The 24896-nt window shown below is 47.2% G+C and overlaps 1 protein-coding gene across 5 annotated transcripts in view; it reads left to right on the top strand.

Moving 5' to 3' along the window:
- DAP3 (death associated protein 3) overlaps positions 1-24512 on the top strand; it is a 35136-nt gene extending 10624 nt beyond the window's left edge. For all 5 annotated transcript variants that reach the window (XM_084768972.1, XM_084768975.1, XM_084768973.1 and 2 more), the window contains 12 exons: positions 3501-3554; positions 9696-9800; positions 12210-12311; positions 15220-15328; positions 15656-15748; positions 16687-16817; positions 19005-19085; positions 19157-19315; positions 20866-20925; positions 21762-21851; positions 23128-23245; positions 24278-24512. In XM_084768972.1, the coding sequence (XP_084625098.1) occupies positions 3513-3554; positions 9696-9800; positions 12210-12311; positions 15220-15328; positions 15656-15748; positions 16687-16817; positions 19005-19085; positions 19157-19315; positions 20866-20925; positions 21762-21851; positions 23128-23245; positions 24278-24363 (1176 nt within the window). In that variant the 5' untranslated portion in view covers positions 3501-3512 and the 3' untranslated portion in view covers positions 24364-24512. The remainder of the gene's footprint in view (positions 1-3500; positions 3555-9695; positions 9801-12209; positions 12312-15219; positions 15329-15655; positions 15749-16686; positions 16818-19004; positions 19086-19156; positions 19316-20865; positions 20926-21761; positions 21852-23127; positions 23246-24277) is intronic.
- Positions 24513-24896: the final 384 nt, after the last annotated feature.

The raw sequence follows: 24896 nt of genomic DNA, 5'->3' as shown, positions 1-24896 counted from the left end.
AAATGAAAATGAAATTTTTTATTAAAAAAGAAATTATGTATTCTTCTTGTATGCCTGGTATGGGTGGAGTCCAGAAAGGGGCACCTGACCCCGTAGAACTGGAGTGACAGACTGTTGTGAGCCGCCAGGTGCTGCTGGATCAACCCGAGTCCTTGGCAACACCAAAAAGTGCTCTTACCTGCTGAGCCATCTCTCCCGGATGCTTTGTAACCCTCCGAGTGTGCTGGAAGCTTCCTGTTTGTTCATTGTATTCCCTGGTATTGGTACATAGTAACAAGTGAAATTTGTACAATTCTTGTTACTATTGTTGCTCTAATAATTGTGTTGTAACACAAGTGGAAACTAATAATTATCAAGAGACGTTTTTCCTTCCTTTGCCTGTGCTGGGGAGATGTAATTGCTTGAAGTACAGGCATCTCCACCTGTGGAAGAATTTGTTTTCCACAGATCCAGTCATGCGAGATCAACAGCGGGGCCTGGAGATGGCGCAGCAGTCAAGAGCGCCTGTTGTTCTTGCAGAGGACCTGGGTTCAGTTCCCAGGGCGCCCCTGGCGGCTCCCAGCATCTGTGACTCCAGTTTCAGGGGACCCAGTGCCCTCCTCTCATCTTTTAGCACCAGGCACAAGTATAGTACATGTACATACATGCAGGCCAAACACTCAGAGACGTTAAGTAAATAGTAAATAGATCTTAAAAGTAAAAAAGAAAGAAAGAAAGAAAGTCAACCATGGTTCAGAAATCTTAACTGGAAAGTTAGGGAAATGAACAGTTTCCAAATCGGAATGCTGTTCTGACCAGCTTGATGTAACCTTGTGTTGTGCCATCCCGTCCCACCTAGGACGTGACCATCTCTTTCTAGCATGTTCACACTGCCGTGCTACCCGCTAATAGCCATCTAGGTATCAGACGAGCTGCCGCAGTACTACAGTGTGTTCAGGTAGCCCTTACTTTATTAAAAATCCAAAGCTTAAGAGTAATGATGTTCAGCTGGAGGGAGAGGCCCATGGTGCTCTGTGAGTTCGAGGACAAACAGGGCTGCATAAAGAGACCCTGGATCCAATAGGAATTAAAAAGAGAGAAAGAGTAATAATACTGGGAATTGAGGTATGACAAAGAGATGGTATAAAGTGCTTCCTTTAAATAAAAAGACAAAGGTACACTAAGATATTTTGAAAAAGACCAGTCTGAATGCCAGTACTCAGAGGCAGGAGGACCATGAATTAGACAGCAGCCTAAACTATATAGTGGCACTCCATCTGGAGAGAGGGGAGGAGAGGGACCACGGTCACGTAAGTTAGTATGCTTATTGTAGTTCTGTTTATTACATAAGGCCTTAATTTGTTATCGTGTTTGATTTTGGTATGTTCTATGGTTTCAGGTATCAGGGCTTGTTTGTTTGTTGGGATGGGGCAGACATAGTCTCACTCTATAGCTTAGGCGCTCCTAGAAATGAGCTATACAGCCCAGGCCTGCTTCAGATGCCAAGGAGTGCCTCGGCTTCAGCATCCCAAGAGGGAGCATTACAATACCACGAGCCACTAGACCTCATTTCTGATGAGGTCTTAAGGAAGTACTGTATTTTAAATTTCTTTTCACCACCAAAGGAGAAGAATTTTCTTTCTAGTTAAATGTTTCCAATATCCAAAAGGATAAATTTAGCACATGGTATAAAAATAATACAACTTGGGGTGGCTCAGGAGATAAAACAGCTTGCCATTTGAGCCTGGTACATGAGTTTAGTCCTCAGAATCCATGTAAATGTTGGAGAGAACCAACTTCACATGCACACATGCACACACACACACACACACACACACACACACAGTTAAACTTATGGTTTAAAATAATAATATAATGAGGTCTAAATGTAAAATGTTCCACATAGGCTTATTTGTCTGAATACGCAGTCTTCAGTTGGTCATGCTGTCTGGGAAGGGTGTGGAATTTTTAGAAGGTGGAGCCTAACTGGAGGAAGTGGATTGTTGAAAGATGGGCCCTGAGTGTAGGCGCAGCGTGGCCAGAAGCCACTGTGCTTTTGCTGGCCGGTGCCGTGCCTCCTCCCCTCTGCCCCATGACGGATTGCATGTCTCTGAAGCAATCAGGATAAACCGTGTCTCCTCTGTGATGCTTTTGTCAGGGCATTTTATTACACCATCAGAGGAGTAAGACTCCCATAAGACTCCAGAGACAGTTTGGAGGATCTGTGCAGGTTCAAGACTAGCGTGGTCTATGTGGTTCCCTGTCAGCTAAGACTACATAGTAAGAATGTCTCAAAAAACAAAACCACGCCAAGCCAAGCTAATAGGAAGATGAATACTCAGGTATTCACTGCCTAGTGTTGGGATCTCCAGTTCCCAGCGGGTCTTAGCCTGTTCCCTCCCGCTCCTTCTAAGTGCCGCTCGGCTTCAGCTTTGCCGTGTGTCCTGCAAACAGCGAGTGAAGCCTCAGGTGCTCGTGTGTGTTGTTTCCAGGCAGAGTTCTCCCCGCCCGCCCTTAGCCCTGTAGCTGAAGGTGACGGAACTGCTGCTCTCCCGGCTTCTACCGACTCAGTGCATGTTTTTGAAATTTAGTTTATTTAATGCTAGACGTAGTAATTTTCACTCAGCTTTAATTTTTGTTCATTTGTTTGTTTGAAACAGGGTCTCTCTGTGTAGCTCTGGCTGGCCTGGAACTTACTCTGTAGACAAGGCTGGCCTTAAACTCAGAGAGATCCTCCTGCCTCTGCTTCCTGAGCGCTGGGATGAAAGGTGTGTGTCACCGTGCCTGGACAGTACTTATTTTTGACGATGGCCCATATATCATAGCTCCTTTCTTGACTATTATATCCATGACTATTCTCCGACTATTTTTATTCATATCAGTGGACTTTTAGTTTAGGGGTTTTGTTTGTTTACAGTTTTCAGATAATTCATACACCTCTGCTCTAAACATTCTTCTATTTTCCAGGATATTTGCGTAAATAGTTTTCTAGAATAAATATGAAGGAATAGAGCAGTTGGATATTTGTACATTTTCAGTGCTATAAAGATTGATTTTTTTTTCCAGTACATTTGCATTTAACAGTCATTGTGGGCTGTTTTCAGGTTTTTTGTTTTGTTTTGTTTTGTTTCTTACACAGGGTTTCTCTGTGTATTCTTAGCTATCCTGGACTCACTCTGTAGACCAGGCTGGCCTCGAACTCACAATGATCCACCGGCCTCTGCCTCCCAAGTGCTGGAATTAAAGGCGTGCACCACCATGCCTGGCTTGTTTTCAGTTTTTTTAAGATGGTGTTTATGGTTGGCATTTCATTGTGCGGGTTTTAACCCACTTCCATGGCCTATAATGAGGTTAAACTTATCAGCCATAGTGTTCCCTGAGTGAGATGCCTTTTTTTTCTTTTGCCTAGTTTGTAGATTCATAGATGATTTTTATATATCTAGATAGTATCAGATTTTTATACTACAAATATGTTTTTTATTAATAGCGTTTTCCCTTTTTTCCTCTTTGTCTTTTCTAAGAGAGCAAAGGCGATGCTGACAGGGATTACGCGGCTCTTCTCCACGGTCCAGAAGGTGAGTCCCGAAAGCCTGCTCAGACGCTTCGCTTTCAGTGAAGTTCTCAGTAGAGTAGCTGGCGTGGCGGTAGGTGTGGCGGTAGGCGTGACGGTAGGTGTGGCGGCGTGTGCCCGCAACCCAGTAACTCGAGGTGATGGGCGTCCAAGGCCACCTGGCCTGCCCAGTGAGACTGCCTAAAAACCAGCAAAATAGTGTGCATTTTTTGAAAATATTTTTTTATTTAATTTTAATTTATGTGCATTGGTGTGAGGGTGTCAGATCTTGGAGTTACAGACAGTTGTGAGCTGCCAAGTGGTTGCTGGGAATTGGACCCGAGACCTTTGGAAGAACAGACAGTGCTCTTAACCACTGAGCCAACTCTCCAGCCCAATAGTGTGCATTTTTAACATTGATAATTTGAATTATTTAAAAGGAAAGCAAGTTGGCTATTTGACATGGCCCTTTTGATAATAGAGTAAATCATGTATAACAAAGATGCTTCAGGAAGCTGGGAAGGTGGCCTAATTAGTAAAGAGGTAATGCCATGCAGATGAGACATTACCTGAGTCCAGCAGTCAAGTAAAACCTGGGATGTGTATGTAACCCCAGAGTTGGTAGGGCAGAGCGAAGTAGATCCCTGAAGGTCACTGGCTGGCTAACCCAGCCAAATTATAAGCTCCAGATGCATTGAGAAACCCTGTCCCACCATACGCAGACCAGTGAGTGAGTGAGTGAGGTAGAGAGCAATTAAGGAAAACACTTGAAGTCAGCCTCTAGCCACCACACATGCGTGCACATGAACGAGTACATACATGACATACATGCACAAAGGAGGAAAGACGAGACCTACATCTAGGCTGGGGATGTTTGGTTTTGTTTTTTAAAATCTCAAACAGATCTTACATTTGCTTTAGGATCTCACTGTGTAGCCCCAGCTGGCCTGGGCCCCCATCTGCCTTTGCCTGCCCAGTGCTGGAACTGAAGGCATGCGCCAGCACCCCAGCATGCTTTTCTCCCTTTGATCCTCGTGACAATAGACTACCCTGTTTTAAAGTTGCAGAAACTAAGGCTTAGAATGATAAGTAACCGACTAAGAAAGCAAGCCATGAAGTCATAAAGCCTGATAGATGCTGGCTGCGGCCTGACCAGTGTGCTTACAGCATGGTAGCCATGTTCTCCAGAAGCACACTGTCCAAAAGTCACGAATGAGTGACTGTGGTGAGCGTCAGGTACTGTGGCAGCACCTGTGAGGATCACCCAGCCTGGCTTTGCTGAGAACAGGAAATCCTCGTAAAATGTAAGGTTTGAGGAGAACTGAAGAAGAAAGAATCATGTGATTATAACAAAAATTATTTTTTTCTTTTTTCTTTCATTTTGTTGTTGTTGTTGTTTGTTTTTTGTTTTGGTTTTTTGAAAGAGGTTTCTCTGTGTAGCCCTGGCTGTCCTGGACTCACTTTGTAGACCAAGCTGGCCTCGAACTCAGAGATCTACCTACCTCTGCCTCCTGAGTGCTGGGATCATAGGCGTGCGCCACCACACCCGGCTATAACAAGAATTCTTTAAAAAAGAACACTCCTCTTCTACACTTTTGAGATTGGGAGGAAGTGTTCATTCTTTTCTCTTTTGTTCCCCCCTTTACCAACTCCTACTCTAGGATATAAATCTATAAAAAGCCTCTGTCCACTTTACAGAGTCAAAGCAACAACAACAACAAAACCCAATAATAATAAAAGGAAATATTGGGGCAAGAAGTGGTTAGGAGCTCCTGCTGGGCTTGCAGAGGACCTGGGTTTGGGTTTGGTTTGGGTTCTAGCACCCACCCGAGAGCTCATAACCACCTGTCACGCTAGTTCCTGAGACCTAGTGCCCTGGCCTGGCCTCCTTGGGAATCAGGCACAAACACATGCAAGGAAAATACTGTTCATATAAAAATAAAGGTTGCGAGTGGTATAGTGGCACACGCCTTTAATTTTAGAGGGCAGAGACTGCACATCCCTGAATTCCAGGTTAGCCAGAGTTACATAGTGAGACCCCGTCTCAAAATGCGGGGGAGGGGACATACAGTGTTGACTCAGGGCTTGAGAGCGCTGGCTGCTCTTTCAGAAGACCTGTGTTGGGTGCACGGATGTGGTGCTCACAACCATCTGTGATTCCACTTTCAGGATGCTCTCTGGAGGCACCAATGGGCCCACATGTGGTACACAGACGTACACGCAGACAAAACACCCAATCACATAAAATTAAAATACATAGGTTTTGATATAAATGTTTTAGTCTGGCTCAGGATGACCTACTTTGGCTCATGGGTGGTGTTCTATGGAGAACGGCATGAGGTTCACTCTGTAACAAAGCAGAGAGATTTGTCATAGGGTTGTTTTTCCTAAAAGTGAGACTAGCTGGTCGGTTCCATTTATAACATTCTAAGGCATGAGGAATCCATTTTGTTAGTTTTTTATTTACTGAGGGGAAAAAAAAATCTAACTAAAAAGTCATCTGAGTACTGTAGAAATAGCACCACCTTGTGGCCTGGGAATATTTTTAGTTAATTTTATTCATATGTGTTGGTGCTTGCCTGCATGCATGCCTGTGTGCCCTGTGCATTCCTGGTGCGTGTGGCGGCCAGAAGAGGGCATAGATCGCCTGGGACTTGAGGTAGAGATTGTTGTGAGGTAATATATGGGTACTGGAAATAACCCAGGCCCTCTGGAAGAGCAGCCAGTGCTCTCAGCCCCTGAGCCCCTAGTTTTCTACTTTTTAAAAATGTCTGTGTTATTGCTGTGTCTGATGGATATGAGGGGTGTGATTGTAGACATCAAGGCCATCAGTTCTTCCACTTCTGTGTGGTTTCCGGGAACCTAACTAAGTTCACGCATCTGCGTAGCAAGCATTTTGGCTCCTGAGACATCCTGCGCATGTGCCGGATGTGTGGGACATACCTGTAACCTCTGGCTTGTGTATGTTGACCATTTTAGCTTTGCTGGCAACAGTGGGGCCTAGATGGAAGTTTATCCTGGGATAACAGTGCAGTGTGTTCTGGAGGCAGCTGCTCGCCTCTTTGTGTTTTTAATGTGTATGTGTGTTTTGCCTACATGGGTATCTGTGCATACACATACATGCCTGACGTCAACACAGGCCTAACGAGGGTGTTGGCTCCCTTGGGACTATACTTAGAGTTGTGAGCTGCCATGTGGGTGCTGGGCATTAAACCTGGATCTTCTGGCAAAGCAGCCAGTGCTCGGAACTGCTGGGCCATCTCTGCAGCTCCTCCCCCTGTGCTGCGCTTGCTTCTCTGTGACATAGGCTGCCGCGGCAAGAGAAGACAGCGCTCCAGCTGCTCTCAGCTGGGCTTGGTTCTAAATGACTGAAAGTATTTCCACTCCCGGCTCTGTAGCAGAAGTAACTGCCTGTTCGCAGGTTAGAGCAACTGCTGAACTGTTGCGCAGACGTGGCCGCCGCTGCTGTGGAACTGGCCGGTGCCCATGCATTCTGAAGACCACAGCAGCCTGTGTCTTTGCACTGCCGCTTCATGTTGAAATCTGCCAGTAGTGTTTCAGAGCTGGTGTGCAGGCAGGGGGCGGCCACAGGACGCTGCTAGGAGCTTGCTGGTCAGCCACAGTGTTCATGTCGGTGAGAGAGACCCTATTTGGGAAAAATAAAAAAGGAAGTGACTAAGGAAGGTGCCTGTTGTTGACCTCTACCCTCCGCACATACGTGAATGCATATACACACACACACAAACCACAATGTATGGAGGACTGAGGAGACGGCCTGCTGGCTAAGAGCAGTGCTGCACAAGCCAAGGGCCGGAGTTCAGGCTCAGCACCCTTGTAAGCTGGGATCTCACAGTGACTGTAATTCCATCTATGAGAGAATCACTGGGACTTCCGGCTTCCAGACTGGGAGAGAAAACTGTGACCCCCAGCCCCAGGTTAAGGGAGAGTCAATACCTCAGTGGCACAGTACTCTGGCATGTACATGGGCATGCTAGTATGCTCCCAGACATACATAAACATGAAAAAAATTAATTTAGAACGTGAAAGGGAAGTTGGCAGAGTGGCTCAAAGGGTTAAAGAATTTGGTGCCAACCTTGACAACCTGAGTTCAATTCCTGGGACCCACATGATAGAGAGAGAGGACTTTCCCTACGCTGTCCTTTGATTTCCACATTTATGTAAACATTTACGTGCATATACAAGCACAAATAAATGTTGTTTTTTTTGTTTTGTTTTTAAATCTTATGTAGAGGCAGAGACATTTGGTTTTCTATGATTTCAAGAGTATCCTGGTCTGCATAGTAAGATCCAGGCCAGCCAGGAGTGAGACTTTGTCTAAAAAATAAAGGTAATGGGAGCTGGAGAGATGGCTCAGAGGTTAAGAGCACTGGCCGCTCTTCCAAAGGTCATGAGTTCAATTCCCAGCAACCACATGGTGGCTCACAACCATCTATAATGAGATCTTCTGGCCTGAAGATGTACATACAAGCAGAGCACTGTATACATAATAATAAATAAATAAATCTTTTTTTAAAAATAAAAGTAATGTTTAGCAAAAACAAAAGATAATAAAAAAGTTTTTTTTTTTTGATTGGTTGGTTGGTTTTTTTGAGACAGGATTTCTCTGTGTTGCCATGGTTGTCCTGGACTTGCTTTGTAGACCAGGCTGGCCTTGAACTCACAGAGATCCACCTGTGCTTCCGAAGTGCTGGGATTAAAGATGTGCACCAGCAAGAAGGATATTTGGGTATTGAATGTGGATGTCATGTTGGTGAGGGTTTCTTATACTGTGATTAAACACCCTGACCAAAGCCAGTTTGGAGGCAGAAAGGGTTTCTTTCAGTTTGGGGTTTTTCTTTCTTTCTTTCTTTCTTTTCTTTTTTCTTTTTTGGTTTTTCGAGATAGGGTTTCTCTGTGCAGCTTTGGCTGTCCTAGACTCACTTTGTAGACAAGGCTGGCCTTGAACTCACAGTGATCCACCTGCCTCTGTCTCCCAAGTGGTAGGATTAAAGGCGTGCGCCACCATGTCCCACCAGCTTTTAGATATATATTTTTTAATTTTAAACTCCCTTATTACATGTCACTAATCAAAGATTCTTATTTTCTAGACCATTGCTAGCAAGGTTACCATTACAGGCCAGCCATGGCACACACCTTTAATCCCAGTGTGAGGCAGATCTTTAGAGTTCAATGCCAGACACAGTCAGACCCTGTCAAAAAGAAAGGGGGAGGGGCAACTATAAAAGGTATAATTTTATAACTATCACCTTTAATCCCATCGTTTGGGAGACCGATGCTGCCAGACCTGAGTTCAAGTCCAGACACATCCTGTGAGCAAGAAAGAACCGCTGTACAACCATCCACACTGAAGCACATTGCACTGGCCGCTCCTGGGGGAGGCTGCAGTTCCTTTGCCGCCAAAAGTCGCGCTGTTAGAATCACACAGCTTTCCTGAGCTGAGCACAGGGGTACACCTGCCCTCTGCTCTGTGTTCCCAGCACTCCTAATGTGGAGTAGGAGAATCACTGAGCCCAGAATTCAAGGCCAGCCTGGGCAATTAAGCAAGATCCTAGGTTTAAAAAAAAAAAAATTAAAGTGTGACTGGGAAAGAAGACTCGGCAATTAATCTCAGCACTTAAGAAGCTGAGACAAGAGTGTGGTAGGCTTGAGGCCGCTCTGCACTCTGTAGGGAGACCGTCCCAACAACGAGAAAGTTAGTTAGCTTATCAGTAGCTTTGCTGAACTCCTTAGCAATCTGACAGATTTGTTTCCATGTAGGACAGAGCTCTGTATAGCAATATATGTACTAAAACAGATTCAAAGGATAAATAATATGGCTGAATTTATGGAATTACTTATGAGGATCCATTTTATATAGAACTAAAATATATTTTACTGTCATATTTTCCCTGATAAAGACAACAAGCATTAAAAACATGATTCTGCCTGGCACAGTGGCACTTGCCTGTAATCCCAGGACTCAGTGAATCAGAAGCAGGTGGAGCTCTGTAAGTTCGAGGTCAGCCTGGTCTACAAAGGGAGTACAGGACAGCCAAGGCTACACAGAGAAACCTTGTCTGGGGGGAGGGGTGCTAGAGGGGGGCAAGGGAGAAGCAACAACAAAACCATGATGATTCCAGAACACTAAAACACTTTTCCTTTGTAGCTGGACCCAAGATGTTTTTTACATGTGAGTGCCCAAGTAACTCAGAGCACTCAGATGCCAGCTGAGCGTCCCAGAGCTGTTTCCCGCACCAGTGACAGTGACCCGGTAAGTTGCTGGTGTGGGTGGGGTTTCAGAAATTATACCTTGTGTTGCCATATAATCCTTTTATGTATCCGGAAACTGGTTTACATGCGCTCACATACGTGAGACACTGTAGCACAGCTCTTCCCAGAAGCCCTGTGGTGCTGTGGAACTCTTCCTAATGTGAGCTTAATAATGACCCTACCTAGTACCAAGAATCGTGCCGAATTAAAAATTAGCTAAAATTAAACTGGGTGTGATGGGACACATGTTTAATCCCAGCAAAGGCAGAGGATCTCTGTGAGTTTGAGGCCAAGGTGGCCTACATAGTGAATTCCAAGGCAGCCAGGGCTATGCAGGCAGACCCTGTCTCAAAATGTAATTCCTTCTGAGTAAGTTTCATACTAATTATTGATGTTTTATTGGGCCGAGCTTTCTTTAAATAAGCACTTGTGCGTATTTTTGACTTCTGCTTCAGTGTCCTTTATGGCTCTTCAGCCCTGCTGTAAGCAAACAGGTATATGGTTGCCTTCTAATAGAATTGTACTTGAAAACAGGGGGGCATAGCCCTTTGCTAGTGTGTGGATTTGTCACGCACTTAATTTGTTATAGCCAACTGATGTGACACCCCATTTTTCCTTTCTAAGCAGCTTTCCTGGTGTCTTGTCAGCAGTAGTGTTCCTATTTTGAGTTTAAACCCTGCCTGACAGCCGGGCGTGGTGGTGCATGCCTTTAATCCCAGCACTTGGGAGGCAGAGGCAGGCGAATCACTGTGAGTTCGAGGCCAGCCTGTCTACACAGTGAGTCCAGGACAGCCAAGGCCACGAGAAACCCTGTCTCGAAAAAAACAAAAAACAAACCCTGACTGACATTTTTGGCTCATGCCCAGTGATGGTGCCGTCTCTTACAAGTGAAATCGGTGTGTGGTCTGTGCTTTCTTTAATGGGAAGGAAGCCATTGCCCTTTTTTTATATGCTTGTCCCAACCTCATTCTTCTCATCCTAATGTATCTGTGTAGAAATACAGAAAGAAGCCCTCCACCAAAACGATTTCAAATGGGCGTGTTTAAATTTTGTCCTCAGTATTCACCTATTCTCACAAATGCAAAATGAAATAGAATAAATTAATTAAGTCGCTTCAGTGTCTTTCAGTGCTATTTTTCAAGTCCTCTGGGGTTTCTATGGCAACAGCATCATGCAGATGATCTTGCCACATGACTGGAACATTCTTCATAGCATAAAAGAATCCAGGTGGCAAAAATTACGTTTATCCCCATCAACAGTTTATTGCTGAACAACCAATTTTTCATTAAGCAGGCCACCAACTCCATACAGTATACACTGGATTTGGGGACACCAGCAGTTTATTTGATATATTTGTTTTGGGGGGCGGGGGTAGATCTGTGCCTGTGTCGTGGATCAATGGACAACTTTTGGAAATTAATCTCCTACCATGTTAGTCCTGTGTTTTGAACTGGGGTTGTCAAGCTTGGCAACAAGTACATGTTGTTTTAAAAGAAAATCCCAAACATTATATTTTACCAATGAAGAATCAGGAGCCAGATGCCAAGGTGAGAAAGCCTGCTACCTCAGAGAGGCAGAGAAACCACCCAGCTGACCTTCCTTCTCATGTCCCAGTGGAAAAGGCCCAAAAGGCTCACTAACTTAGCTGGCAGCCCAGGAGGAAAAGGCCAAAAAACCCAAGGCCAAAGGCCAAGGAGCTGAAGAGCTGAAGAGCTAAAAGCAAAAGCTAAGAGCCCTTCTACTTCTACACTGTCTTAAACACCCCTCAGCTCAGAGCGCCCCCACACATGTTAATCCCTGTCAGCTGCCTTCTTGCTCTGCCTCTTGACCTAGGTTTAACTTTATTAAATCTTATGTACGGATAGCTCTTGGGTTAAAGGTGTGTGTTAGGGCTTAATCATGCCAAACAAAAGACAGGTTTTTACAGTTCACAATCTCAGGGATCACAATGGGATCAAATATCCTGCACCATATGTTTACTCGTATGACCCAGCCTGCTCTCCCAACAACAATGAAAAGCCAGGCCTGGTGTGATCTCAGTGGTCTGGAAGCTGCAGTAGGAAGACGAGCAAAAGTTTCCAGCCAGCCTGGCTGCATAGCAAGACCCTACCTCAAAAAGAAATACATTCCCTGCTCTAGGATGTTACTGTTTTACCAGCTGCAGCCTGGCAAGCAGGCGGTCTCTGCTCTGGGTGGTGGCAGTGCTTAGCTGGTTTTTAGGCTTAATTTTATTTGTTTGATTGATGATTGATTGATGTAGGGTCCCTGTAGCCTAGACTGGCCTAAATTCAGGGTAATTCTCCTGCTTCAGCCTTTGAGTGCTAGGATGATAGGCAGTGTCTAGCCACACCCATCGTCTTTTCAAGGCCTGGATCACGCTGTGACCTCTTCTTCCTGCTTGTGTTTCCAGGCTAAGCATGGCGAGCAGCATGAGGGTCAGCACTACAGCATCCCCCTCCAGGATCTGAAGACAGTGTTTCCTCACGGCCTGCCGCCTCGATACACCATGCAGGTGCTCAAGCAGGGAGCAGAGGAGGGAAGCCTAAGGCAGAGCATACAGATGGCGGGGAAAGGGTTAAATGGATTCAGAGAAGCCTTGACATTTCTGAAAGATAGCTGTGGACTCATAAACACACAGTTACTAATGTTTATCTTTTGTTAGGCACTTAAATACACTTTAGAACCAGCTAAGTAGTCTTTTTAATGCACAGTACCTTTTTCCTTGAATTACTGATCAAGTTTCTAGTACTCTTGGCATTCAGATCATTATTTGTAAGTGAATTTAAGGTAGGTGTGCTGGCACGTCCCTGCAATCCCAGTGCTTAAGAGGCACCAGTGGAAGGATTGCTTCAAGTTTGGGGCCAGTTTGGACAGCATGGTGAGTAATAGGCCAGCCTTGGCCAAGGTGTGAGATCCTGTTGGTTTTTAGCAAAACCTCAATCGTTTGATGTTGCCAGTGAAGACTAGGGAGCCAGATGCTGGTGTGAAAGCCTGCTAGCTCAGATAGGCAGAGAAAGTAGCCTGCTGACCTTTCTTCTCAGACGAGAAGGAATGTTCCTTCTCCACAAGCCTCAAACTGTGTGCGCCTCTGCCAGTTAGTGGCTTTCCCTTTGATGACCACACAGCTATACTAGTGCGCACACACCATGAACTGGGGAAGATAGAGAGTTGCCTTTTGTTTCCTGGTTGTTCTCTGGTAGCCAGTAGTGCTCTGCTGACTATGTGGTTCCTCCCTCAGGATTGGCCAGTCCATCCCCCGGTTTATAGGCTGCCGTTTTTCAGCAGTTCAGTTCCTCCGGTAGTTGATGGACCATCAGTAAACCATGCATTAGCCAAGTGTGGCCATTCCATTGGTCCCCACAGTGCAATAGGTGCCTCTTTTGGGGCAAGTGTGAGTGCTTTAGGGGTGAGGATTCTAGGCAACTGAGCCATTTCCTCGGTGCAGAAAGGCACAGATCCCCTTGCTAGCACATCCTGATCGTGAAGGAATTCAGGTAGGTACCAGTCCACTGTCATGTCTGTCCTTCCATGCCTAAACCTTCGAATGGAAACAATCCATCATTGTAGGGGCCCCTTATGGCTATGGGGTGGTCGGCAGTGACTGAGTATGAGTAACGTTCTCTGCCTCATGTAATATCCAGATGTGTTTCTTGAAGAGAGAATATTCAGCAGGGCGTGGTGGCACAAGCCTTAAGCCCCGCACTCGGGAGGCTTCTGAAAAAAATCTGCTTTATTAGTGCTTAACCAGTTCAGAGCACATACAAGCAGAACAACAAAAAACAGATTTAAAGAGGTCAGGGCTCATCTAGCTGTAATTTCTGTGGGTCTTACCAGCCAGTTGCAATCTCTCAATGTTTCAATCAACAAACCATCTAAAGTCTTTATGAGAGAAGAGTAGAACAAATGGATGCCTGCTGGGAACCGTGATCTGACTCCAACAGGACGGATGAAGAGGCCCGCTGTCACTTGAGTGTGTGATGGGTTAGAACATCATGACAGTCAGTGAAGGGGGACATCATTGTACAATCATTCAAAATATGTGGCATTAGCAAAGATGCCTTAGATGGAACTGAAGATAATACCATATATGAAGATAGGGAAGAAAGTGCTACAAATGATTGTCGGCAACTGAGCATCCTAAATTGTGACACTAGTGATGATGAGTGTTTTTGGTTTCCAGAAAACTAGAAAAGTGCTTGAGTCTCTAAGTCTTTTCCTCCTGTTGCGTTAACACTGTTTAATACTACCGTGTTTTGTTATATTTAAATAAATATTTTATTAATCTAGTACTAATTTGGTTCAGAATATTTTTTCTTGTTTTACTGCTCAAAAAACTGAGTGCATCTTATGGTCAGATGCATATTATGGTACGAAAAATACGGTAGTATGTCAGTTATCTTTTCTTGTGGCAAAAAAAAATCCCTGAGGAAAGCAATTTCATGTTTTAATTTCAAATTTTTCAGGTTAGCGGGCTCCATTGCTCTCGTGACACAGCGTCCTGGCAGAAGGCATGGCAGTGAGGAAGCAAAGAGAGGAATATAGTTTTGGTTTTGGTTTTTGGTTTGTTTTGTTGTTATTTTTCCTTTTGGTTTTTCGAGACAGGGTTTCTCTGTGTAGCCTTGGCTGTCCTGGTCTCAATTTCTAGACCAGGCTGGCGATCCACCTGCCTCTGCCTACCTGAGTGCTGGGATTTCAGGTGTGCGCCACTATGCCTGGCCAGGATAGACCCTTTTATGATATGCACTCAGTGGACCTGATTTCCTAATTAGGCCCCATCTTCGAATAATGCCATCAAATCACGAATCCATCATTGGTGCTTGGATAAATTCAGAGCCATTGTGACCTGTTGCTCCCAGAGTCCCACCTCTGAGTGATGAGCTGTGAGCTGCCCTCAAGCACATGAGTTCTGGGGAGACCGTTCCTCCTCAACCCATGCCACTCATCCAGTTCTTTCCCATAAGCCCGTCTTCACCGAGGCTTCCTCCCGCTGTTTTCTTGCTGATAAGACAGTCCTGCCCCCTTTGTTTTTCTCTCATGTACGCTGTCCCGCCTGGGCTTGTCACGTCCTACTCCAGCAGTAGGGTTTGTGTGGGAAGGGGGAGTCTATAAAGCAACAGCACTGGAGCGGAGGGCCGTGCTTGCGAGCAGAGCGCATGCGTCCATTTGCCTGCTGTGCACAGAGCTCTGCTTCTCATCCTGTCCTCACGAAATAAAATACAAAGCAGCCGCATCAGGAGCCAGTTTACCTGATGTACCGCAGTGTGCCTCAAGGTTAGCTAAGATACCTGGGTAGACTTTCAAATTCAGTACCAACCTCTCACTGGATACAGATGAGTTTGGAGCTCTGGTTTGCTGGGTCAGGCTTAGCATGCGCGTGGTCAGAATGGCCCACCTTCCTCCTCCTCCTCCTGTCTGATTAGGTGAAGACTTTCGGCGAAGCTTGTCTGATGGTAAGGAAGCCAGCTCTCGAGCTTCTGGGATACCTGAAAAATACCAATTTTGCTCATCCAGCTGTGCGGTATCTTCTCTGTATCCTTTCCAGCATGCTGGTCCTCTGAAGGCCGTACCCTCATTTGGGGAGAAGGGAAAAGTTGATTGTGGTGCTGTTTGGTTTTGGGGTGGGTTTTTGTTTGTTTGTTTGTTTGTTTGTTTGTGTTTTGAGACAAGGGCTTGTTATGTAACCCTGGCTGGCCTCAACCTCATCCAGGTCTGGCTGCCTCTGCCCCCTCCCGGCCCCCTGCCGTGTGTCTCACCTCTCCTGAGTGCTGGGATTGGTGGCTTGCACCACACCCAGCTGAGAAAGGCTGTTGATGGGAAATGTGTTGCTTCTGACATTTTCTTTAACATAGGCTTTAGATGGGGAGAAGGGAACAGGAAAAACCCTCAGTCTTTGCCATGCCGTTCATTTCTGTGCAAAACGTGACTGGCTGATTCTGCACATCCCAGACGGTAAGGGCATCCTGTCTGTCCTGTGTGTCAGGCCTCTTGCTGCTGGGCAGCACTGTGACTGCTCAAGAGGCAGTGGCCATGCTATTCTGTCCATGCTGGCTCTAAATTCTTGAGCTAAAATAACCCACACCACTCGCCTCAGCCTCCCAAGGCTCCACCACAGACAGTGTTTTTGCTTTTGTTTTTCTGTCAGTCACTGTAGCCTTAGCACTCCTTGGCTCCTTAGAGTTGTTCAGTATAGACTCGAATCCTCATACTTTGCAAATATCCTCTTTTGTTCAAAGTTTAAATATACACATTTTCTACTTTGCCTTTAAAAATTGGCAGGAGGCAGAAAGACTTGATGTCTCCTGTACTGATTATAACGTAATGTTCAGTGTAAAAGCAAGAACATAGAGGCCCAGTGCCCGGTGCCACCACACACGAGAAACCGTGTTGCTCTATTTTTTAATGTTTCTCATAAATTAAGAAGTCATTCGTGGTGCTGGAGAGACAGCTCAGCAGTTAAGAGCAAGACCACTGGCCACTCTTGCAGAGAACCCAGGTGCAGTTGGCAGCACCAACATGGCAGCTCATAGCATCAGTAACTCCAGGGCCTGGGGAGCCAACACTTCTGACCTCTGCAGTCAAAACACCCATAGTACAAAGTGAAAGAAATAAAGTCTCGGGCTGGAGAGATGGCTCAGAAGTTAAGAGCACTCACTGGCTGCTCTTGCATAGGTCCTGAGTTCAGTTCCCAGCAACCACATGGTAGCTCATGACCATAGTCAGATCTGCTGCCCTCTTCTGGCCTACAGGTGTACAAGCAGGCAGAGCACTGTGTATTTAATAAATAAGTAAATCTTAAAAAAAGAAATAAACCAAATCTTTACAAAAAAGCATATAGTGTTTCAAGTTACTAAAGTCAGTTCCTAAGTTGTTTTCTTTTGCATTTTTAGCTCATCTTTGGGTGAAAAACTGCCGGGAGCTTCTGCAGTCAGCTTACAACAAACAGCGCTTTGATCAACCCTTAGAGGCCTCTGCCTGGCTGAAGAACTTCAAAATTACAAATGAGCGCTTCCTGAGCCAGGTGCCCGCACTCAGGAATTCACTGTTGGATGACCTTTGCACTGAGGAAGAATGTGTCGTCTTTGTCCCTCGAGTAGTTGGCACACTGTAGAGAACTGGCATTGTAGTCACGAACAGATAAGCCAGTGTGTAGCCCTTGAGTACTTTGTGCTCCACAGTGGGCTGACAACTTAAAACTCATTTGTTGTTGTCAGTGAGGTGGCCGCAGTAAGCTTTCATTTAGTGGATAGTAAACTAAAGTCTGAATTGATTTTTACTGTTTCTGAGATAAACCAGAAACATGAGAGTAAAATTATGCATTCCAGTTTCATTTTGTTTGGTTTCATTACCTGTGTAGTTGGCGCTGAGCCTACTGTGCACCCCAGGCTGGCCTTGAACTTACAGCCTTTCTGCCTCAACCAGGAATGCACAGGGGCAGCATTAGTGCCTTAGGCTTTAGCACTGCAAGTAAAAAGGCTCACATAAGAGTTTAATAGCGGCATTGCTGGCAAGACGGCGCAGCAGATGAAGCAGTTGTCACTGCACCTCGTGACCCGAGTTAGAAAGCAGGGACCCACATGATGGGCAGGGCTGTGACACCCCCCCATACTTGCACCATGGCTCACACACACCCTCACATACACACATGCACTGTGACCCCCACATCTGCACCGTGGCTCACACATACCCACATATACATACATGCACTGTGACCCCCACATCTGCACCGTGGCTCACACCCACCCTCACATACACACATGCACTGTGACCCCCACATCTGCACCGTGGCTCACACACACCCTCACATACACACATGCACTGTGACCCCCACATCTGCACCGTGGCTCACACCCACCCTCACATACACACATGAACTGTGACCCCCACACCTGCACCGTGGCTCACACCCACCCTCACATACATACATGCACTGTGACCCCCACACCTGCACCGTGGCTCACACCCACCCGCACATATACACATGCACTGTGACCCCCACATCTGCACCATGGCTCACACCCACCCTCACATACACACATGCACTGTGACCCCCACATCTGCACCATGGCTCACACCCACCCTCACATACATACATGCACTGTGACCCCCACATCTGCACCGTGGCTCACACCCACCCTCACATACACACATGCACTGTGACCCCCACATCTGCACCATGGCTCACACACACCCTCACATACACACATGCACTGTGACCCCCACATCTGCACCATGGCTCATACCCACCCTCACATACACACATGCACTGTGACCCCCACATCTGCACCGTGGCTCACACCCACCCTCACATACACACATGCACTGTGACCCCCACATCTGCACCGTGGCTCACACACACCCTCACATACACACATGCACTGTGACCCCCACATCTGCACCGTGGCTCACACCCACCCTCACATACACACATGCACTGTGACCCCCACACCTGCACCGTGGCTCACACATACCCACATATACATACATGCACTGTGACCCCCACATCTGCACCATGGCTCACACATACCCACATATACATACATGCACTGTGACCCCCACATCTGCACCGTGGCTCACACCCACCCTCACATACACACATGCACTGTGACCCCCACATCTGCACCGTGGCTCACACCCACCCTCACATACACACATGCACTGTGACCCCCACATCTGCACCGTGGCTCACACCCACCCTCACATACACACATGCACTGTGACCCCCACACCTGCACCGTGGCTCACACATACCCACATATACATACATGCACATGCACATACAAAAATAAACATTTTTGAAAATGTGAGTGCCCTGGCTTAGGAGCAGCTCAGTGGGAAAGGACTTACCTAGTATGCTTTAGGCTCAGGATTTGATAGTGAGTACTGTAGTGTGGGTTGACAATGCCAATGTCCTGTTTGGGCATTTTTTGGCCAGGGGGACAGACATCTTTAATCCCAGCACTTAGAAGGCTGAGGCAGGTCACTCTCTTGAGTTGCCCAGCAGCCCTGGCTAAAGTGTGAGACCCAGTCTCCGCCCCACCCCCACCCCCACCAGCAAGCTCCAGGGAGAGAGGTTAGAAGTCTTTCGTTTCTGCATTGTCCCACCTTATGACTCATCGGACTCCTGTGGGCACCTTCCTGATATGGAAAGGCTTCAGCCTAAACAAGCAGCCTGCTTTATTTTCTTATTTTGTTTGCTTTCCTTTAGATAAAGGTTCAAGACAAGTATGTTTGGAATAAGCGAGAGAGCACTGAGAAGGGCCGTCCTCTGGGAGAAGTTGTTGAACAGGTACAGCACACAGGGGAGCCGCAGCCTTCCCAGCCAGGGAAGGCAGCGCGCAACCCAGCCTCTCCCCACAGGGCATTACCCGGGCGAGGACGGCCACCGATGCTGTTGGCATCGTGCTGAAGGAGCTCAAGAGGCAGAGTTCCTCGGGGCTCTTTCGTCTCCTGGTGGCAGTGGACGGAGTCAACGCCCTTTGGGGAAGGACCACACTGAAAAGAGAGGACAGAACCCTGGTAGGAATATTTTGTTTTCTCTATTCTATCATGGACAGAGGTCTGTGCTGTTCTTTATGGGTCCTAGAGGATAGTTGTTCGCTCTGGGATTTGAACTAAGTGTGGAAGTGGAACAGCAGCCGAGTGGTCAGCTGACTGTTCCTGCTGAGGACTCCGGTTTGGTTCCCAGCGCCCAGCGGGCAGCTCACAGCCATTGTAACTGTAGTTCCAGGGCTCCACCACTGGCGCATACGTACATTCTGGAAAAACACTCATGCACATAAAAATAACTACATCTTTAAAAACAACCAGGGCTGGAGAGATGGCTCAGAGGTTAAGAGCACTGGCTGTTCTTCCAAAGGTTTGAGTTCAGTTCCCAGAAACCACATGGTGGCTCCCAACCATCTACAATGGGATCTGGTGCCCTGTTCTGTTGTGTAGTTATACATGCAGGCAGAATACTGTATACATAATAAATAAATCTTCAAAAAACAACAACAACGACAAAAGGATAGTGAATAGTAACAAGCCAGCAGTGTGGTTCTAAGACAGGGTTTCTCTGTGTAGCCTTGGCTGTCCTGGAACTCTGTAGACCAGGCTGGCCTCAAACTCACAGAGCTGCCTGCCTCTGCCTCTTAGTTGTTGGGATTACAGGTGTGCACCCCACACCTGACTCAGGCTCCATCTCCAGCACTGCAAAAGCAGGGAAAGAGGTGCACAGTGAATTAGATTAAAAAGAAAGTGATCGGTCCTAGTTGGTTTGCTATTGCTGTGGTCAAACATCATGGCCCAAAGCACCCTGTGGGGGAAAATGGCAAGTCCACATGACAATCAGAAGGAAGTCAGGGCAGGAACCTGGGGACAGGGGCTGAAGCAGAGGACATGGAGGAGTGACACCCAGACCGTGGATGGCACCACCGGCCCCGGGGGCTGCTCCTGTCTCACTGCATCCCCATGAAGCCCTGGTCACGAAGCCCACCGGCTTGCCTCTGAGCCAGCCTGATGCCACATTCCCTGCTTGATGAAGTGCTGCCCAGCACATGGCATGCTCCATTATGCATGTAGACCAGGGCATCGTGCTGGGGAGAGCAGGCTGGTGGAGGCTCCAGGAGCTTTACTCTCGCCTTGTATCTAACTGCTGTGTTTTCAGAGGGAGGCTGTGACCTATGTAGAGGTCAGAAATATTGGGGCACTTGGTACAGTTAACCACTCTCCTCCCTGCCTCTTCCTCTCCTTTCTCCCTCCTTCTGTCTTATTCCACAGGAAGTATGTTTAGGAACTACAATTATAGCAGTTAAAAACCTCTTTTTTTTAAATCTAATTATCACCAGGCATGGTGGCGCACGCTTTTAATCCCAACACTCGGGAGGCAGAGGCAGGCGGATCGCTGTGAGTTCGAGGCCAGCCTGGTCTACAAAGTGAGTCCAGGACAGCCAAGACTACACAGAGAGACCCTGTCTCAAAAAAAAAAACCAAACAAAAACAAAATCTAATTATCAATTCAGTTTTCTCACGGGACAGCCAGAAAAGTCAAGTTGTAATCTCTTCCCTTTCTTGTTGACCACATGTAGATTGCCCCAGAGGAACTAGCCCTAGTCCACAACTTAAGGAAAATGGTGAAAAATGACTGGGTAAGTGCCGGGTGCCCACGCTCAGGGGAGGGAGGCGTGCCCGTCTCTCCTGCCCCTCTCCTGTTTCCTCGCACAGTTTGTAGTTGTACAGAGCTCTTTCCCAGCGGAGCTTCTCTCTACTGGCTATCTCTTTCTCTCCCTCCATCTCTGTCTTTGTCTTTCTCCTTTTTTGTTTAAGCTTTCATAATTTTTATTTGAAGCAGGGTCTCACTGTGTAGGCCTGGCTCTCCTGGTACTCACAGAGACCCACGCCCTGCTGCCGGGACTTAGGGTGTGCACCACCAAGCCCAGCGAGACAGCAGACGTGAGCTCCTTCCGTAGCTCAGGCTGCCTCAGCAAAGCGCGCTCCTTCCGTAGCTCAGGCTGCCTCAGCAAAGCGCGCTCCTTCCGTAGCTCAGGCTGCCTCAGCAAAGCGCGCTCCTTCCGTAGCTCAGGCTGCCTTAGCAAAGCGCGCTCCTTCCGTAGCTCAGGCTGCCTCAGCAAAGCGCGCTCCTTCCGTAGCTCAGGCTGCCTCAGCAAAGCGCACTCCTTCCGTAGCTCAGGCTGCCTCAGCAAAGCGCGCTCCACCTCCACTCCCAGCCCCTCTGCTGCCTTCATTCGCTTACCACGATTGTAGGCCTTGCAGACAAAATTGAAATTAAAAAAACTTAAGATCTTGTCGTAAGTTATTGTCAGAGCCACATCTAGAACCACTAACTGATTTGTTGCCAATTACTTAACGCTAAACCACACATGCCAGGAAATTGTTGTGAAAAAGATCTACATATGATTATGTGGTACGTCTGTCGTTTCCGTCTTTTTAAAATTCAACTATTTTTCTTTTTCTTTTTTTCCAGCATGGAGGTGCAATCGTGTTGACTTTGAGCCAAACCGGGTCTCTCTTTAAGTCCCGAACAGCCTATTTGCCTCAAGAGCTGCTGGGAAAGGTCACACCTGGCGTCCCCGTTCCCCTTAGAGTATCACGCTGTCTAGAGCAGCAGGTCTCAGCCTGTGGGTCCATAGCCGGCACCCTGCATGGCAGGTGTCTACGCTGTGGTTCGTAACAGCAGCGAATTTACAGCTTTGAGGTAGCAGCAAAAATAATTTCATGGTTGGGGGTCCCCACACCATGAGGAACTGTATTAAGGGGTCGCAGCATTACAAAGGTTAAGATCTGCTGCTGCTCTAAGAGACTGTCCTTTTCTTATTTAGTATTTCTGGGAGGGTTCACATGCCACGGCACATGTGGAGGTCAGAGGGCAACCTGCAGGAAGTGGTTCTCCCACCATACAATGTGGGTTCTGGGACTTGAACCCTCGACATCAGGCTTACTGGCTAGTGCCTTCACGTGCTGAGGCATCTCATCAGCCTTATGTCTCTTCATTTTTCTTTCTTTGGTTTTTAAATTTTTACTTTATATCTATGAATGTTTTGTCTGAATACATGCATGTCCTTAAGGTTAGTTGTAGGCTACCATGTGGGTTCTGGGATTCAAACATGGGTATTCTCCAATAACAATGACTGAGCCGGCTCTCCAGCACCCCCCACCCCACCCCACCCCCACCCCCCATGTCTCTTTTTAAACTGTTTTATTTTGCCATAATGTCACAAAAAATTCATATACTTGTATAGTTTTCACCTCATTTCCAGAAATGTAAGCTTTCCCATTTGTTTCACCCCCTCACATACTTTTCAGATTATTTTGTCTTCTCCCTGATGGAGTTGCTTCTTTGTTGCACTGTGGATTTGTTTGGGGAAGTCTTATTATTATGCTCCTTCTGTGATCTGGGGAACTAAACTCCAGTTCTTTGCATGCCAGACCAGCCCTCTACCTCTGAGCTGTATCCCCAGCCACAGTATGAATTTGTAAATTCCGAGGTCTCTCTGTGTAGCCCTGGCTGGCTTGGTACTGCCTGTGTAGATCAGGCAGAGTCACAGAGATCACGCACCTCTGCCTCCCGAGCGCTGCGATTACTGAGTCACCACACCCACCTGACTCATAGAGTCTTAATTAAAACTTCTATTGATTGTTTTCTTGTTATTTTATGCTTTTAGTTGGTGTTTGATTTTTGTTTGTTTGTTTTGAGACCGGGGCTCACTACCTATCCCAGCCTAGTCATGAATTTCTGGCCTTCCAAGCAGTGCCCAGACCCCACCCGCGTTATCTTCCGTATAGAGTGCTGTGGATTTGTTCTCAGCTGACTTTTGTCCTTTTGTTTGCAGGAAGGGTTTGACGCCCTGGAGCCTTTTCTTCCCATCCTCATTTCCAACTATAATCCGAAGGAGTTTGAAAGTTCTTTTCAGTATTACTTAGAGAACAACTGGCTTCAGCATGAGAAAGGTGAGTCACACCATCACCTGCCCCGCCTCTGCTCTCAGCGTCATCTGCTGCGTCAGGGCGCAGGGCATTTGGTAGCCCCGTGACCTAGTACCCATAGCTTACGTGGGCGCAGATGGCTCCGTCATGGCCACTTGGCTCCATTTCCTGGACGTGTGAGAAGGCACCAGGAGCAGAGAGGCCTGGCGAAGGTGTTGCCCGTAAGAACATTCCCATGGGGACCAGCTCCCTTCTGCTGAGCCGGAAACCTGCTCGTTCTCAAGGCCTCCCAAAACAGCCACCAGCTGTGGCCCCGAGTGCTCAGCTTGACGTGAGGCGTGCATGTTCTTCTCACACCAAGAGAATACAAAAATGTGATTGGAAGATGGCTACAGTTTAACTTAAAAAAGAAATTATATTTCTGCTTAAATTTTCACCTTGTCCAGAGCAAAGCACTGTTGCTAAAGAAGCAAACAGTTTCCAGTCCAGTGACTGGGTAGCTGGCCCTTGCCTGGGCTGCAGCCACGCTCACCAGGGCATGCCCCCGCTCCGTGTGCTGCTAGTGAGGACCGCTCACTTGGAAGAGTCATACTGTGTGAAGGCCGGCCAGCCCAGATCTCCACTGGGCCTGTCTCATGCTTTTCCTTTTGTTTCTTGAGGCAGTGTCTCACTGTGTGCCCTGCTTACCTCATACTCAGAGGCCACTGTCTGAGCCTCCTGAGCTGACAGCCAGCGCATACTCACACATCTGTGTCAGAAGCTCTCAACTGTCAGTGCCAGCTTTGATAGCGTGCATTGAGAGCATCCCAGCTGTCACCTCTGGCCACGCAGTTCACTCTGGGCTACATGAGCCGTTGACATAAGTACTAACTGGTTGAAAGGTCCCTGCCTGGCCTGTGCTGAGCCCTGGCTTTGAGCAGCAGCAGGGTACCGAGTCGGAGGTGGGGGGTAAGATCTCAGGGTTGGTACAGGGCGTCTTGATCTGGAGTGGGGACGCCTCTGACCAGTTTGTAGCAGGAAGAAACTGCCACTTGTGTGTGTTTGGCTCTGTTTTAGCTTCGACAGAGGAAGGGCGGAAGGAGCTGAAGTTCCTGAGTAACTGCAACCCTGGTCAGCTGGAGCGGCTCTGCGCCTCGCTGTAAGCACGCACGCAGTCCAGCATGCCTGGGAGACAGGTGCCACAGCCTGACCTGCAGTGACGGACCTGTGACGGGAGGATGTCCCGTTGTTCCTACAGCTAAAACAGTTTTTTATTGAGGTTTTCACATTAAAGGTAGATTTGCCTCTGAGAGTTGTGTTGGATTTGCAATAAGGAAAGCTGTCACACTGGCCAGGTTTCTATGGCATTGTGTTTGTATCTGAAGAAACTCAAGCCTACAGAAACTGCTTGTTCCATCTTCTGGATATAAACAGTTCAGGAGGCCAAGGTTCACAGCTGATCCCTCTCCCAGAGGAACTTTTAGACAAGCACTGTCTCACTTTTTTGGTTTTCGAGACAGGGTCTCTCTGTGTATCCTTTGGCGATCCTGGACTCACTTTGTAGACCAGGCCGGTCTCGAACTCACAGCGATCCACCTCACTCCTTGTTTGTACGTTTCTTATTGATTCTGCAGAATGCCGCTCGAGCTGCAGCTGAGTCCTGGCAGGTTGGTGTGGCCAGCCCCTTCCCACATGT

This window comes from Acomys minous, assembly GCF_964271855.1.
Source record: "Acomys minous genome assembly, chromosome: 19".
NCBI classification, from domain to species: domain Eukaryota; kingdom Metazoa; phylum Chordata; class Mammalia; order Rodentia; family Muridae; genus Acomys; species Acomys minous.
The sequence above is the reverse complement of the archived record's forward strand: the minus strand, read 5'-3'. Positions and strand labels throughout refer to the sequence as shown.